Source organism: Balaenoptera ricei, chromosome 19 (genome assembly GCF_028023285.1).
Source record: "Balaenoptera ricei isolate mBalRic1 chromosome 19, mBalRic1.hap2, whole genome shotgun sequence".
Lineage (NCBI taxonomy): Eukaryota > Metazoa > Chordata > Mammalia > Artiodactyla > Balaenopteridae > Balaenoptera > Balaenoptera ricei.
This window is the reverse complement of record NC_082657.1, coordinates 11,831,025-11,845,879: the sequence shown is the minus strand read 5'-3', so window position 1 is coordinate 11,845,879 and position 14,855 is coordinate 11,831,025. Positions and strand designations below refer to the sequence as shown.

At 54.4% G+C, this 14,855-nt stretch overlaps 1 protein-coding gene across 9 annotated transcripts in view; it reads left to right on the top strand.

Moving 5' to 3' along the window:
- The window catches only part of POU2F2 (POU class 2 homeobox 2), a 30,295-nt gene that overhangs the window by 8,938 nt on the left and 6,502 nt on the right, over positions 1–14,855 (top strand). For 4 of the 9 annotated variants that reach the window (XM_059903598.1, XM_059903604.1, XM_059903603.1 and 1 more), the window contains exons 5-7: positions 2,555–2,671; positions 13,380–13,485; positions 13,576–13,667. In XM_059903598.1, the coding sequence (XP_059759581.1) occupies positions 2,555–2,671; positions 13,380–13,485; positions 13,576–13,667 (315 nt within the window). Of the gene's footprint in view, positions 1–2,488; positions 2,672–2,920; positions 3,152–13,379; positions 13,486–13,575; positions 13,668–14,855 lie in introns of all 9 variants that reach the window. The other 5 variants (XM_059903602.1, XM_059903599.1, XM_059903597.1 and 2 more) reach the window with 3 other exon arrangements.

Below are 14,855 nucleotides of genomic sequence, written 5' to 3'. Positions count from 1 at the left end.
TCTCCACCCTCCAGTGTGGCGGGGGCAGCCGGCAGGTCCAGAGGCCCGAAGATGGCACAGAGGGCAGGGACAGAGGAGGAGACACGGGCAGGACTCCTGACCCTGACCAAAGGTGGCAGAAGGATGGGACGTGGGCACCAGGAACTGCTCTGTGACCATGGGAGAATCACTCCCCCACTCTGGCCTTTCGGTTTCCTCTTCTCTAACATGGGAAATGGGGGTGGGGGGTGGAGAGGGGGATCTCTGAGGTCCCTTCCATGGCTGGTGTGCCTTGATCTGCTTGGTGGGCAGGTGTCTTGTTCTGAGGGCGCTGGACGGGACCCAGGGAGAAGGGCTCGGACTCTGACCGTCTTCCCTCTGATCTCAGGCTGGGCTCTGGCCATAGCCCTGGGAGCCGAGAGCGTCCGTCACCCCCACCCCCAGCTCCAGCCCTCCCTCAGCTGAATCTCTGCAGCCTCTCCTTGCTCCGAGGCAGCCCTGCTTCTCCCCTAGGAGACTAGTGGGGCCCAAGGAAGAAAGGGTTCTCGCTCCCCTTCCCCAGCCTGGGCCTGCTTCCCGGGGAAAGCCTGAGGCAGAGAGCGCAGCAGCGGCCTCTGGCTCTGGGTCTCCATCCACACCTGGTCTCCGCTCCTGGCCTTTGCTGCCCCACCTCACTGCATCTCTTCTGTGTCAGTCTTTCCCTAATTGCAGTGATTCATGTGCTTCCATCATGATTTCAGACAAATGCACACACCACTGTGTTCAATTATTTACATTACAATTTTGTTGAATTGGCTCAATTAAAAAAAAAACATTTTATTATGGAAAGTGTGAAGCAGATACAAAAGTAGAAGGAAGACCATAGCGAAAACAAACATCCAGGTACCTGTCAATCGGCCTCAACAATTATCAACTCATGAGCTGTCTTGCTTTTTCAACAGCTGAAATAAAACGTTTTTTTAAATGGAAATTTCATGAATGGAAAACCAGAATCACTTGCCATGGAAATAAATACAATGATTATTAAAATGTACCCAGAGACTCTTGCCTACTGTCGGATATAAGCCTGAGACCGGTTCTCTGTTTGTTAAAAGGGGCGATTAGCCAGGGTTGGAAGGTGTTAGAGACGTCCTAGCACCTATTGGAGACTTAAAAGAGAGAGAAGGAAAGAGCCCCGAGAGGGATAGTGTTCTCACCATGGCACGCAGTGTTGGTTTTTTAAAAACTTTTAATTAAAATATGACACACACTTAGATCCTCAGTGTACAGCTCTGTGGATTTTCACAAACTGGCCACCTGTGTCACCAGCACCAGATCAAGAAACAGAACATGACCAGACTTCCAGAAGGCCCTTCATTTCCCCTCCAGGACAGCCACTGCCCTGACTTCTAGTATTTACTGTTGTTTCACGCTGCATCCCCGTACCCCTTAGACTTTCTGACACTTGTATCCCGTCCCTTGGGGCATGCCACTCACCCTCTGTTATTTGGCCCTTTCCCAGGCCTCTGTCTGTCTGTCTGTCTCAGTCCGTATTGCAAATGCCACGCTCGCTCCTGCCAAGTCACTGTGTTGCCTTGCACAAGATGCTTTCCCTCTCTGGATCTCCTTTTGCAAAACACTGTTGGGACACTGGGCTGAAGGATGATCCCTAAGGTCCCCTCTGGGCCTGAGAGTGGGCGACTCATCAAGCCACACCTCCCACCCCATGTGTCTTTCACCAGCAGACCTCTCAGGCAAGGCCACCATTGTCTGCTATTTTCAGGTAGGAGAGGGAGAAGGCTGGCACCCCTCTAAGCTGGTCTGTCCTACGTGGTGGATGCGAGATGCATCTTTATCCTCCACAGAGAGAGGAGGAGGGGCTCAGCGGACTCTGGGGTGGAAGCTGAGAGCTGGCAGCACCTGGGCCACATGTAGCCTGCAGACGTCTTTTGCGGCTGGTCCTGCAGCATTTTTGCTTTGGTTCTTTGCCGGCAGAAGCAGGGTGGGGCTGGGCAGGCCTCCCCCTTCCGGCAGGCGGGCATGCTCTTTTCAGCCCACTCTGTCCACACTTGCCCAAATCACCCATTTGTGCTGTCTGCCTGCTTCCTTAGGCTTTGAATTCATGACCCATATTCTAAGGCGGTGATTTTTATTTCATACCCTAATCCTCTTTCATCCAATAAAGTCTTACTCCACTGGACAGATAAGAGGTCCACCTCTGGCTGAAGCAGATGAGGGGTGTGGCACACAGGACCCCCTTCTTTGATGTCCCGGGGCCCCCACTGGCATCCTTTCCCATTTTAAAGATGGGGAACTGACCCCCAGGAGGGTAAAAGCGCTCTCCAAAGGTGACCCTCTCCTGTCGGGAGTTCGGGTGCAGAGGGTGTGTTAGCCTTTTCTGACTGGTGCGGAAACTGAGGCCAGAGAGGTGGCCCGAGGTCCCCGCGGGCCTGGCCTCCGCACCCCAGTCTTCTCCCTTGGCGGCGCGGGGCTGCCGTTGCCACACACGTGCCCTCTCTTTGGTTCACAGGTGGGCATTCTCTCTGGCCTCCACTTAACATTCTGGGGTCCCGGACCCTGCCTCTCTCCCCCCCAGATCAAGGCTGAAGACCCCAGCAGTGACTCAGCCCCAGCGGCACCCCTGCCCCCCCAGCCGGCTCAGCCGCATCTGCCCCAGGCCCAACTCATGTTGACTGGCAGCCAGCTAGCCGGGGTAAGTACTTGGGGTGCACGGGGGCAGGGACAGGCCAGCCCCCTCCCGTCTGTTACAGGACTGGTGGCCTGGGGTGTCCCGCCCGGGCCACGGCCGTGGCCACTCTCTCAACGCCTGCCTCTTGCCCTCCTCTGTCCTCCTGGAAGACCCGCCCCCTAACCCGCTTGGCTCAGGCGCTAACCCCTGTCTGCTTTCTCTGCTCCCCCCATGCCCCTCCTCTGGCCCCCGCTGCCCCCGCCCGGCCCACAGCTCACGGCGCTGATGCCAGCTCAGCAGCAGCTCCTCCTGCAGCAAGCGCAGGCCCAGCTCCTGGCCGCCGCGGCCGCCGCTGCCTCCTCTTCCTCCTCCTCCTCCTCCTCCTCGACCTCGCAGCCCCCAGCCTCCTCCGGGGGAGGCGACCTGCCGCCACCACAACCTGCCAGCCAGCCCCCCGGGACCCCACAGCTCACCCTGTCCCAACCCATCCAGCTCACAGCACAGGTAAGGGCAGCCCCGGGGAGCACACGCCCTCCAGCGGAGGCCCCGAGGAAGCCGAGGCGGTGCAGGGGGCTGGCTGGTCCACGCGGACCGTTCTGACCACCAGCGCTGGGCCAGGCAGCCCCCGGCAACCCCAGGAAGCCTCGGGAGATGCTGCCACCCATCTCTCAGAGGGGTAAAGCGAGGCTCAGAGGGAGGACACCCTCCGCGCGAGGGGCGTGCCCGACTCTCTGCTTTCTGTGCGTCTCGCTGAGGTTCACAGTCACCTGGGAGGCTGACACGTTATCCTCAGTTTACAGCAGAGGAAACCAGGGGTCACCTCCATGCACAGCACCTGTGTGGGTACAAAAGAAAGGCTGAGAATCAGAATCGGTGCCCCACACCGAGCGCCCTGGCTCCTCCAGTGAGACGCTCTTTCAGAAAGGGGCCTGTGGTCTGTGAGTTAGGAAACTCTGCATTCTCTCTCCGCATTCTGGAGACTTCTGGTCTACGTGGAATCATGCATGAGTGGCTGTATTAGCTTCCAGGGCTGCCATAACAAAGTATCACAAACTGGGTGGCTTAAAACAACAGAGATGTATCATCTCAGACCAGAAGTCCAAAATCAAGGTGTCAGCAGAGCGGGGGTGTCTCTTGAGGCTCTAGGGGAGAATCCCTCTTTGCCTCTTCTCGCTTCTGGTGGTGCAGGAAATCGTTGGCTTTCTCGTAGATGGATGACTCCAGTCTCTGCCTCTGTCATCATGTGGCCATCTTTTCTCTGAGTGTGTCTGTCTCTGTGTCCAAATTGCCCCTTCTTATAAGGACACCAGTCATTGGATTAGGGTCCACCCTAATGACTTCCTTTTAACTTGATTACATCTGCAAAGACCTCGTTTCCAAACAAGGTCATATTTATAGGCACCAGGGGTTAGAACTCCTACCGTTTCCTTTTTTTTTTTTTTAATGGCCGCACCACGCGGCATGTGGGATCTTAGCTCCCCGACAAGGGATCGAACCCGTGCCCCCTGCAGTGGAAGCGTGGAGTCTTAGCCACTGGACCGCCAGGGAAGTCCCCTACCATATCTTTTTAGGGGACACAATTCAACCATGATATTGGCCAACAGACTTCCCATAAGGATGCTTGGCGGGAGCAGAGTAGAAGCTGGGCAGGCCTCCTCTTCCGACAGGCTGCTCTTTCCAGCCCACCCCTTCCTTCCACCCCTGCCCATGTCACCCATTTGTGCTGTTAACCTGGTTGCCATAGAGCGTTTGAGTCTGTGGCCCGTGTTCCAGGGCAGTGAAGGGCCTGGGGAGTCCTACAGCGAGGGATTGGCCTACGCTGTCTACACCAGGGAGCTGTCCAGCGCCCGCGAGGCTGTCCCCTTGACAGCGGTCGGCCTTTGGTGGGCCCGTTCCACTGCTGACCAGCACTCCCATTTGGGGCTGTGCTTAACACTGAGTGCGTCTCTGTCTCCTTAGAGCTTCCTGCCGCTGGGCCTGGCTCTGCAGAAACGCAGAGCAAGCTGGCCTCGCTGCTTTGTAGCGACTCTTCCAAACAGATCCTCCCAATGCCTGGCTTGCCACCGTTGCCATAGGTAGTCTGTTGGGTGCTGCCTTTGTACCAGGCACTATGCTAACGTGACCTCCTTGAATCCACAAATCCTCATCCTGGCCAAGGCGCCGGCAGGGGGGAGGGGCGGGGGTGCCGGGGAGGCAAAGTGACTTGCCTAACCCCAGGTCACACTGTGAGCTCAAGTGGCAGAGTCAGCCTGGAAGCCAGGGCTCTAACCACGTGATCTGGGGCTGCTGCCTCTAACTGGCACCCCTCCCACCCCGGCCACCAGAGACCCCAGCAGCCGGTGATCTGTTTGCCTCGTGGCACACACGGCTCTTCGCTGAGCAAGGTCGAGGCTCAGGGCTCCTCCAGTCTTGGTGTTCCTGCTCCTGTTCTCCTTTCTACCTGGAAGTCAGCCCCCTCCCTTTACCCGGAGAGCTCCTCTCCATCCTTTAAGCCCCAGCTTGGGAGCCTGCACCTCCAGGAAGTCTTCCATGACTTCCCTCCCTCCAGCTGGTTTGATTTCCTGCCTCCTGCCTCCTCTGGGGGCCCCCAGCCCATTGCCTCTCCTTCTGCCACAGCCCTGATCACCCAGGGCTGTGTCCACATACGCCCTCGGAAATGTCTGTTGAAGGAGCACAGGCTGCAGGGAGGGAGGAGGGACGGGGCAGCCTAGCGCAGACCCAGCCAGGCCCTCAGCCCCTGTGAGCGGCAGGCACTCCTTCTATTCATCCCCGCCCCAGAACCACCTCTTCCGGACTCCCTACGGACACCAGCAGCCGCAGGCCGACCCTCTGCCACCTGTAACCTGCCCAGGCCCTGATTCTCAAGGTCCCCTCGAATCCCTCCCGCCCAGCCCTTTCCTCTCACTCCTCCTGCCCCAGCTTCCCTCAGCTCTGATCTCCATCTGTGTCCTGCAAGTGCAAAGCTGGGCTGAAGTTGTTTTCTGGGAGTTCTGTCACCCTGTGACCTCACTTCCCCAACGGACCAATGTTTATCCCGTACAGCCCATGAGCCGGTCACCATACTGCGCCCAGGCTGTGGTGGGGACCACCGTCCTTCTGCCCTCGCTGCCCGCTGCAGCCACAGCCGGCCTCGGCCCTGGGCTTGACCCGCTCCCCAGCCTGTGTCGTCTGCCTGCCCGTGCAACTGCCTGTGCCTGCTCAGCTCTGTCCTGCCCTCGTTTCGCAGACACTTCCCGCCTCCTGCGTCAGGCCCTGGTGGGAAGCAGGCATGACTCAGACCCAGCCTTGTCCCCAGAGGGGCTCCCTGTCTTGTAGGGAAACAGATACACCAATGAGCCACTAAGAAATGCTTTACTTGAAAAATAATAAGAAAGTCAAAAAGCATCCATAACCCTATCACTTTAAAATTATATAAAGTACGAAGGGAAAGTCCCCCTTCTGTGCCTCTAATGCCAACTTCCAAAGGAATGTCGGTCAGTTTGGCAGGAACCTTCCCTGCATTTCCCTAGCCTGTACAGAAGGGACAGTTATAATACAATTTTACCACTGACTTTTTTTATTTTTTTGACTGCGCCCCTCAGCTTGTGGGATCTTAGTTCCCTGACCAGGGATTGAACCCGGGCCCTCGGCAGTGAAAGCACAGAGTCCTAACCACTGGACCACCAGAGAATTCCCTATAATACAGGTTTACAATTTGTGTGTCCAGCACTCAACTCAGCATGATGCTTTCTACCGAGGGGGCCACACAGACGTTTACTGAATCAATGAGGGATGTTTTGCTGCAGCTTTTCAATCAAGGGTAGGGAAGACATCTCTCCAGGGGAGTAATTCAGAATGCCTGGGGTAGGGTAGGCATTGACTGAAAATTTACATTAACTGTTAAAACATCATTTTGTATTTGGAGAGCAGCGGCGGTGGGGGCGGGGAGGAACGTCCCTATTTTTGTAACATGGCCACGGCAAATAAAGCTTGAGAAGATCTTTCAGGGGGGTAGGACCTAGTGAAGAAGGCTTTCCCAGAGAAACCTGCTGGATGTGGTGGGGATGCGGGAAAAGAAAGGGGGCTGTGTCTGAGGGAGTCAGGGAAGGCTTCCTGGAGGAGGTGGTATCTGAACCGAGGGGGGAACAAGTAGGAGTTTACCAGGTGGATGAGCTGGGGAAAGGGTTCCAGGCGTGGGACTGGTAAAGGCAAAGTGAGAGAGCAGGGCAGGCTTGGGGAGGTGAGGGGTGGGAGGCAGCAAAGGATGAGCCAGGAGTGGGTGTCAGTGGGGCCACAGCCACACTCTAGGCAGCTGAAGAGGAAAAAGGACTGTTTGGCTCAGATCACAGAAAAGGCCCCTGGCCCCCAGGGATCTGTCTCCCTTTTCATTCTGAGTCGGGCATAATGGGTACCAGCACTTCAAGGCTTGCAGCCACCCCGCCCAGAGAGATAAAACACACCCAGTGGCCAGGTTTGAGTCGTTGCCCCCAACTCCCGGGAAGGTGGGGTCAGCCCCACCTGGACTGCGTGACCTGAGAGAGGAGGAGGGCAGGTCCCCAAGAGGAGGAGGTGGGTCCTGCTGCTGGAGAAGGGGTGGGGGATGCCAGGTCAGCTCAGCCACCCACCTGGCACCACAGGCCCCAGAGTCCAGGAGCTGGGCCGGTCCAGAGGCATGCCAGTCACTCCAGGACTCCTGGGTTGGGATCTGCTGTTGCTTGTCTGTCCTGGAATTTTAGCATGAGGTAGCATGGAATGTAATGTGCAATTGGCAGGTAGGTGTTTTTTTTCTCCCTGTTGAATGGTTCTCTGCTCCACGGTGTTCTGCCCCAGTCGCCAGGACCTCGTGGGCTCCATGTGGCAGGGCCAACCTCTGGGGGACGGGGGTACGTAGCAGATCCGACGCTAGAGACAGGCTACCTGTGTCCACCCCCCACCTCCAACCTTTAGAGCTTCCCCTAGTGGAGGGACTGGAATAATCATAGTCGTTTATTCATTCAACTAATACTTATCGAGCACCTTGTGTATGCCAGGTGCTCATTCATGGCCCTGAGGGGACAGCTGTGAACAAGGCAGAGGTGGCTGCCCTTGAGGACATTATGTTCCAGTGGCGAGACAGTAAACAAGTAAACATATCAGCAAAACAAGACGGTTTTTGCATAAGTGTAATGAAAAAAATGACACAGGGCGCTGTCCTAGGCGGAGGAAGCCACTTTTTTTTTTTCTTGCCGTGCTGCACGGCGGCAGCGTGCAGGATAGGGGATGGAACCTGTGCCCCCTGCAGTGGAAGCGCAGTGTCTTAACCACTGGACCGCCAGGGAAGTCCCAAGGGAGGAAGCCACTTTTAATGGGGTGGTCAGGAGAAGTTTCACTGAGAAGGTGGCCTTTGAGAACCGAGACCTGAATGAGTCAGGCATGAAGAAGGCAGTGGGAGAGATTAGGAAAGGGCAACAGCAAGTGCAAAGGTCCTGAGGTGGAAACCAGCTTGACTTGTTCAGGGTACAGGGGAAAGTGAAATGGCTGGAACAGAGTGAGCGGGAGACAGATCACTGGTGAGGTGGGGAGGCAGGCAGGACTGGCTTTTGCAGGGCCTCGTAGGCAAGATCAAGGAGTTTGGAATGTGTGCTGGGTATGATGGGAGGTTGTTGGGGGTTCTAAGCTGGTGAGGGTCCCAAATGACCCTTTACAAAGCTCCCTCCAGCTGCTGTGGGGAGAATGGACTAGGAGTAAGGAGTGGGAAGTCCTTGCAGGCATCGAGGGTGGGGGGGGGGTGGCGATGAGGGTGAAGGTGGGGTCCGGGATGCTATTTTGTGTGGATCCGATAGGTCAAGGGTGACTCCTGGGATTTTGGCTTCAGAGATTGGTGGTGGTGAGGTGGTTTCCTGAGCTGGGGAAGGCAGGGGAGGAACAGGGTGTTTTGGAGGGTGGGGCTGGGGAACCAGGAGTTTCACTTTGGACGTGGTAGTGTTCAAAGAGTCTATTAATCACCCAAGTGGGAGACATCAAATAGGCAGATGGATATTTGGGGCTGAAGCTCAGTGGAGGGTCTGGGCGTGAGCTGGAAGTTGTAAGTTTTCAGGAAGAGGAAGGACTGGTGGGGCTCCCGCCCTCGAGAGCTCACGGGGTGACATGAGGCGGCTGATGTGAGGGTGCAGTGCTAGCAAATGCTGGTGTTGGAGGAGTAGGTTGTGATTTCCAAAATGCTTTGAGAATAATAATATTACTCAGGCCTCAAAACAACCCAGTGAAGAGTTAGACAGTATTACTCCCATTTTATAGATGACAAAACTGAGCCCTGAGAGAAATGACTCAGTTAAAAAGGACTGCCATTTACAGAGGACCACTTCAGTGAACCAGGGATCAGACTAAACGTTCTACACCTGTTGTCTCATTTAATTCTTTAACAGCTCCATGAGGTAAGAATTATTGAGGTGTCACCTGAGGAAACTGAGGCTTAAAGAGGGTAAGGAACTGCCTGTGGTCTCACGGTGTGTAAGGGACAGAGTCAGGTGTCTGGCCATCTCCAGAGCCCAGGTCGTTCCAGGACACCGTGCATTGTCACCCTATACAGTAAGGCCCAGAGAGACAGCTGGCTTCCTCCAAGTCACACAGCAAGAAGCAGGCACGGGAGTTCCCTGGTGGTCCGGTGGTTAAGACTACGCACTTTCACTGCCAAGGGCCTGGGTTCAATCCCTGGTCGGGGAACTAAGATCCCCAAAGATCCCACAAAACAAAAACAAACAAACAAAAAAGAAAAAAAAAAAAAAAAAGCAGGCACGATGGCCAAGACTCGAACCCTCACGGTTCTCAGCTGGAAGGGATCCTTGCGCCCCGAGGTGACCTTCCCACCCAGTGTGGGAACTCCCTCTGCACCATTCTGAGGGTGCAGTTTCACCCAGATGGCCCCCAGGATGGTGCTCACTGCCTCCCTAGGCGGCCCCTTCCACAATCGATTGCAAGTAACTTACATGGTCCCCAGACCCCATCCCTCCCCCACTCTGGACTTCACTCTAGGCTGTCCACGTCTTCGCAGCACGCAGTGTCCAGAACTGGTCATAATTTGCCGTTATCGGGGACGGCAAGTGAGTGTCGATGTGCGTGTCGACACCGTCCCCGCTGGGGCTGCGGGATGTAGCGTGTGAGGCCAGTCACGGGGGAGAGGGGAGTCGGCCCTGCGCGCTGGAGTGAGGCAGCGCACCTGCGCGGCTCTGGGGCCCGGCGGCCTCTAGTTCCTGCTCAAGGCTGCCTCCTCCCCACCAGGTGGAACCAAGTTCACCCATATGAACCCATATGTGTCATATGAACCGTGTGTCTCAGTCTTTCTGCCCCCAGTCTGTGGCCAAGATCCCACCTGTGGCAAAGCACAGCCAGTCTGCCCCCAAACACCACCAGTCCTAAGGGTTACCTTATTCATTCACTGAAAATTCATGGATTGCCCGTTCCATGCCTGCACTGGGGCAGGGGAGTGAAGAGAATACAGCGATGAGCAAGAATTTGTCTCCCCCCTTCTCGGTTTTAATGGGCTGTGCTAGTTCTCTGTGCTGGTTTTTCTCACGGGTTAGGGACAGAGCAGATGATCCGCTACGGGGGGCCCTGCGGAGCGCTGGCATCCCTCCGCCTACTCCAATTTCTCCACCCTCTGTCTCCGTCCTAACACGCCCCCAAGTGGCTTCAGCTGGCGTGCCGATTCAGATGGCTCTAGGTTATGGAGAAATGGCGCCTTCTACCGGCTAACCCCAGTCTTTTTTTTTTTTTTTTTGGCTGCGTTGGGTCTTCGTTGCTGCGCGCGGGCTTTCTCTAGTTGTGGCGAGAGGGGACTACTCTTTGTTGCGATGCGCGGGCTTCTCATTGCGGTGGCTCCTTTTGTTGCGGAGCTCGGGCTCTAGGCGCGCGGGCTTCAGTAGTTGTGGCATGCGGGTTGAGTAGTTCTGACTCATGGGCTTAGTTGTTCCGTGGCATGTGGGATCTTCCCCGACCAGGGTTCGAACCCGTTCTCCTTCATTGGCAGGTGGAGTCTTATCCACTGTGCCACCAGGGAAGTCCCTAACCCCAGTCTTGAGGCAGCTCACTGTTCACCCAGAATCTTCTCTCTTTCTCCCCTTCTTGAATTCCTTTGGTCAACCAGCGTTTGGGGACCATCCACCACACCCAGGCACCTTTCTGCATGAGGGTTACAGTGAGGAATAAGGCAAACAAACCTGTGCCCTCATGGAGCTGGCACCAACCCCTTTTGAGGAGACAGACAGGAAGCTGATATTGCTATGAGGGAAGGAAAAGAGTAAAATGTAAGAGAGTGACGAGGGGAAAAAAATCTCCGTGTCAGAGCAGGTGGCCAGAGGAAGCCTCTCTGAGGAAGGGGCATTTGATAAAGGCTTAAATGATGAGGAGGGGCCAGTCATGTGCAGATCAAGAAGCGGGGTGGGGGGGGCAATAGCACGTGCAAAGGCCCTGAGGTGGGGATTTCTTTCTGGGTTCAGTGGCAGGAGGGAGACCAGTGTGGCTGGATGAGTTAGGGAGCGAGAAAGTCATGGGAGGTGAGGAAGGCCAGGTCATGCAGGGCCATGGCAAGGAGCTGGATGTACAATCGATATTACAAATTTATTGAAAAGGGACTTCCCTGGCGGTACAGTGGTTAGGACTCCACGCTTTCACTGCCAGGGCCCAGGTTCAATCCCTGGTCGGGGAACTGAGATCCTGCAAGCCACCTCACAGCCAGAAAAAGAAGAAGAAAAAGACAAAATTATAAAAACAAGATTAAGTATGGGGGTCTTGGAAGGGTCCACCGTAAATGGCAGGCCTTGAAGCCCAGGCTTCACCCACTGCCCAGGGTCAATCCAAGTGCAGAAGAGAAATAGCCAGGCAGGCCTTATTGGGTGGGTGGGGAGGGTCTCAAAAGGGAAGGCAGACTGGATGCAGTTTCAAACGATATAGCGTAGGATGTCAAACTCCTTAAACTGTATTCTTAGATGATTAGCAGCTAGAGTGAGAAAGCTGAGAGGTCAGGGAGCATCTGGGGACTCTGTCCACTTTCTAAAGCACACGGAGAAAGCAGAGGCCTTTGCAGGTAGACAGGGAACAGCCTAGAACTCTGGCAAGACGAGTGGTTGGAAAAGCAGGGATGCTGGGCATAAGTGACTGCTCAACTGGGCGAGTCGGGGTGGGACACCTGGGTATTTATTCCTTTATTTGGACAAGATAAATGTTCAAAATTCAAGAGGTACAGAAGGGTTTATAGCGTTGCCAGTTTCTGGTATCGTTTTTTAAGTATAATCTGTGCATACCCAAGCAGGTACCAGGGTATAATATTTTTTTTTAACACAAACAGTAGCACATCATACCCACTGTTTTGCCTATTGAGCTTTCCATTCAACAGGACATCTTGAAGGTTGTTCCATATCAGGACAAAGAGTGTCCTCGATCTTTTTGATGAACGCATAATATTCTGTCATAAAGATCTACCTTAATTCATTCACCCATCCCCTGCTGCTACACACTCAGCTTGTTTCCACTCTTTTGCTAAAACACTGCTTGCTACGGGGAGTATCCTTCTAGAGAGGTCATTCTGCACAAGTGCAAGTATATCCCTAAGATAAATTCCTAGAAGTGGAGTGGCTGAGTCAAAGGATATGTGTGCTGGTAATTTTGATAGACATTGCCGGATTACCCTCTCGCCAGCAATGTGCAAGAAATTTTGTTTCCCCTCACGCCCCAACATAGTGTGTCATGCACTGTCATTAGGTAAAAATAGTATCTCAGTGCAGCTGTAGTGCGTCTGTCTCCAAATTTCCCCATATTATATGGACACTAGTCGTACTGGATTAGGTCCCACCCTAATGACCTCATTTTTTTTTTTCTCTTCTTTTTTTTAATACAATTTTCAATTTCTTTTTTTTTTTTTTTAAATTAATTAATTAATTTATTTATTTATGGCTGTGTTGGGTCTTCGTTTCTGTGCGAGGGCTTTCTCCAGTTGCGGCAAGCGGGGGCCACTCCTCATCGTGGTGAGCGGGCCTCTCACTGTCGCGGCCTCTCTTGTTGCGGAGCACAGGCTCCAGACACGCAGGCTCAGTAATTGTGGCTCACGGGCTTAGTTGCTCCGCGGCATGTGGGATCTTCCCAGACCAGGGCTCGAACCCGTGTCCCCTGCATTGGCAGGCAGACTCTCAACCACTGCGCCACCAGGGAAGCCCCTAATGACCTCATTTTAACGTGATCATCTGCAAAGACCCTATCTCCAAATGATGTCACACTCTGGGGTTCTAGGGGGTGGTTATGATTCCAACATATCTTTTTTTTTGGTGGTGGGTGGGGCGGAACACAATTCAACTCATAAGAGTGCCAGAGAGTTTTCCAAAGTCTCTGTACCAATTTAATCAGCTGCTAGGGGCTGGAGTATTTTAAAGCTAATCCCAGACATGATGTAATTTGCCTTGGGAGGGTTTTAAAAGGAAGGAAGACTTGATCTGATTTACATTTTTAAATCATTCTATTTGTTCTGTGGGAATATAGGACAAGGCAAATATTTCATCAAGAAAGAAAAGGTAAATAAAGAGCGAGCCCTCCTGTGATGACCATGTAGGATGCTCCGGCCTCCTGGGTGCCCTTAGCTCAGGGCTGCACCCAGTGACCCATGCTCCATCCCTCCACGCCTTATGCCAGCCTGCCCTGTGGCGCACCCGCCGGGGCTCAGGCGATGCAGAGGGAAGAGCCGGGCCAGGACTCAGGCTGTCGTTCTGTCCACCCCCCTCCCTGCCAGGACATCCAGCAGCTCCTCCAGCTTCAGCAGCTGGTGCTCGTGCCGGGTCACCACCTCCAGCCACCTGCTCAGTTCCTGCTGCCGCAGGCCCAGCAGAATCAGCCAGGTAAGGCCCTCACCCTGGATGGCCTCCCCAGCGCCTCCACAGAACTCTCTCTGCCCCCCTCACCCCGTGCGATCCCTCTTGTCCCCCCAGGCCTGCTACCAACGCCAAATCTATTCCAGCTACCTCAGCAAACCCAGGGAGCTCTTCTGACCTCCCAGCCCCGGGCGGGGCTGCCCACACAGGTGAGTGGTCCACTGAATGCGTCAGGCTGTGGCCAAATGGCGTAGAGTGGTGGTGAGTGAGGGTCTCCTCTCCATTTGCCCCCCCACACACACAGCCACAGGGGCCAAGATAGGAGTCAGGAGCCCTGGGGCCCAGCGCTGCTCTGCTACTAATTTGCTGTGGGACCCCAGGCAAGCCACTTTCCCTGTCTGAGTCAGCTTCCTCCTCCACAGAATGAGGGGAGTCAGCCAGACCAGTGGCTCTTAACCCTTGCAGGCACATGGACTCCTTTTAGAATCTGATGGATTATTTGAATCCGACCCCCACTGCCCCAAAATGCACGTGTGCAAAAACACAAAATTTCAGGGGGTTCACAGGCCTTTAGGGCATGAATGCCTCAGATCTCTTCCAGCACTCCAAATGGGGGGCGTTCCCTGAGAGTCTGTTGGGTACTAGTTCGTGTCCCCTTCCCAGACCAGAGACTGCAAACAAGGGCCCACACTCATTTAAAAATTGAGTTAGTTGTCAACAAAGTTCCCGGAAAACACCAGATTCCCAGCTTCTTTTGACAAACCCTAAGCTCTGGGAAGGCTGGATCTGCGTACACACGGCATGAGCTCAGGCCCCTCCTGGAAGGCGTGAGTTCTTCAGGCTGCCTTGGTGTCCTCCTGCCTGGTCCCCATGGCCTTTCTTGAAGTTTGCTGCCTGGGTTCTAAACTTTTTTTTTCTTTTTTCCTGGCTGTGCCTTGGGGCTTGAGGGATCTTAGTTCCCCAACCAGGGATCAAACTCACACCCCCTGCAGTAGAAGTGTGGAGTCCTAACCCCGGACCACCAGGGAATTCCCACTGGGTCCTAAACTTTAATAATAATTTTTCATGATTATGGATTTTAAAGTTCCCTCCTACCTATTTTTTAAAACAGCCCTTTTAAAAAATATATGAACTGTTTCAAAAAACCCCAAAAAGTTGATTAATTAAATTAATTAATTAATTAATTTATTTATTTTTGGCTGCATTGGGTCTTCACTGCTGTGCGCAAGGCTACTCTTAGTTGCGGTGCGCGGGCTTCTCATTGTGGTGGCTTCTCTTGTTGCAGAGCACGGGCTCTAGGCACGCGGGCTTCAGTAGTTGTGGCACGCGGGCTCAGTAGTTGTGGCTCGTGGGCTCTAGAGCGCAGGCTCAGTAGTTGTGACTCACGGGCTTAGTTG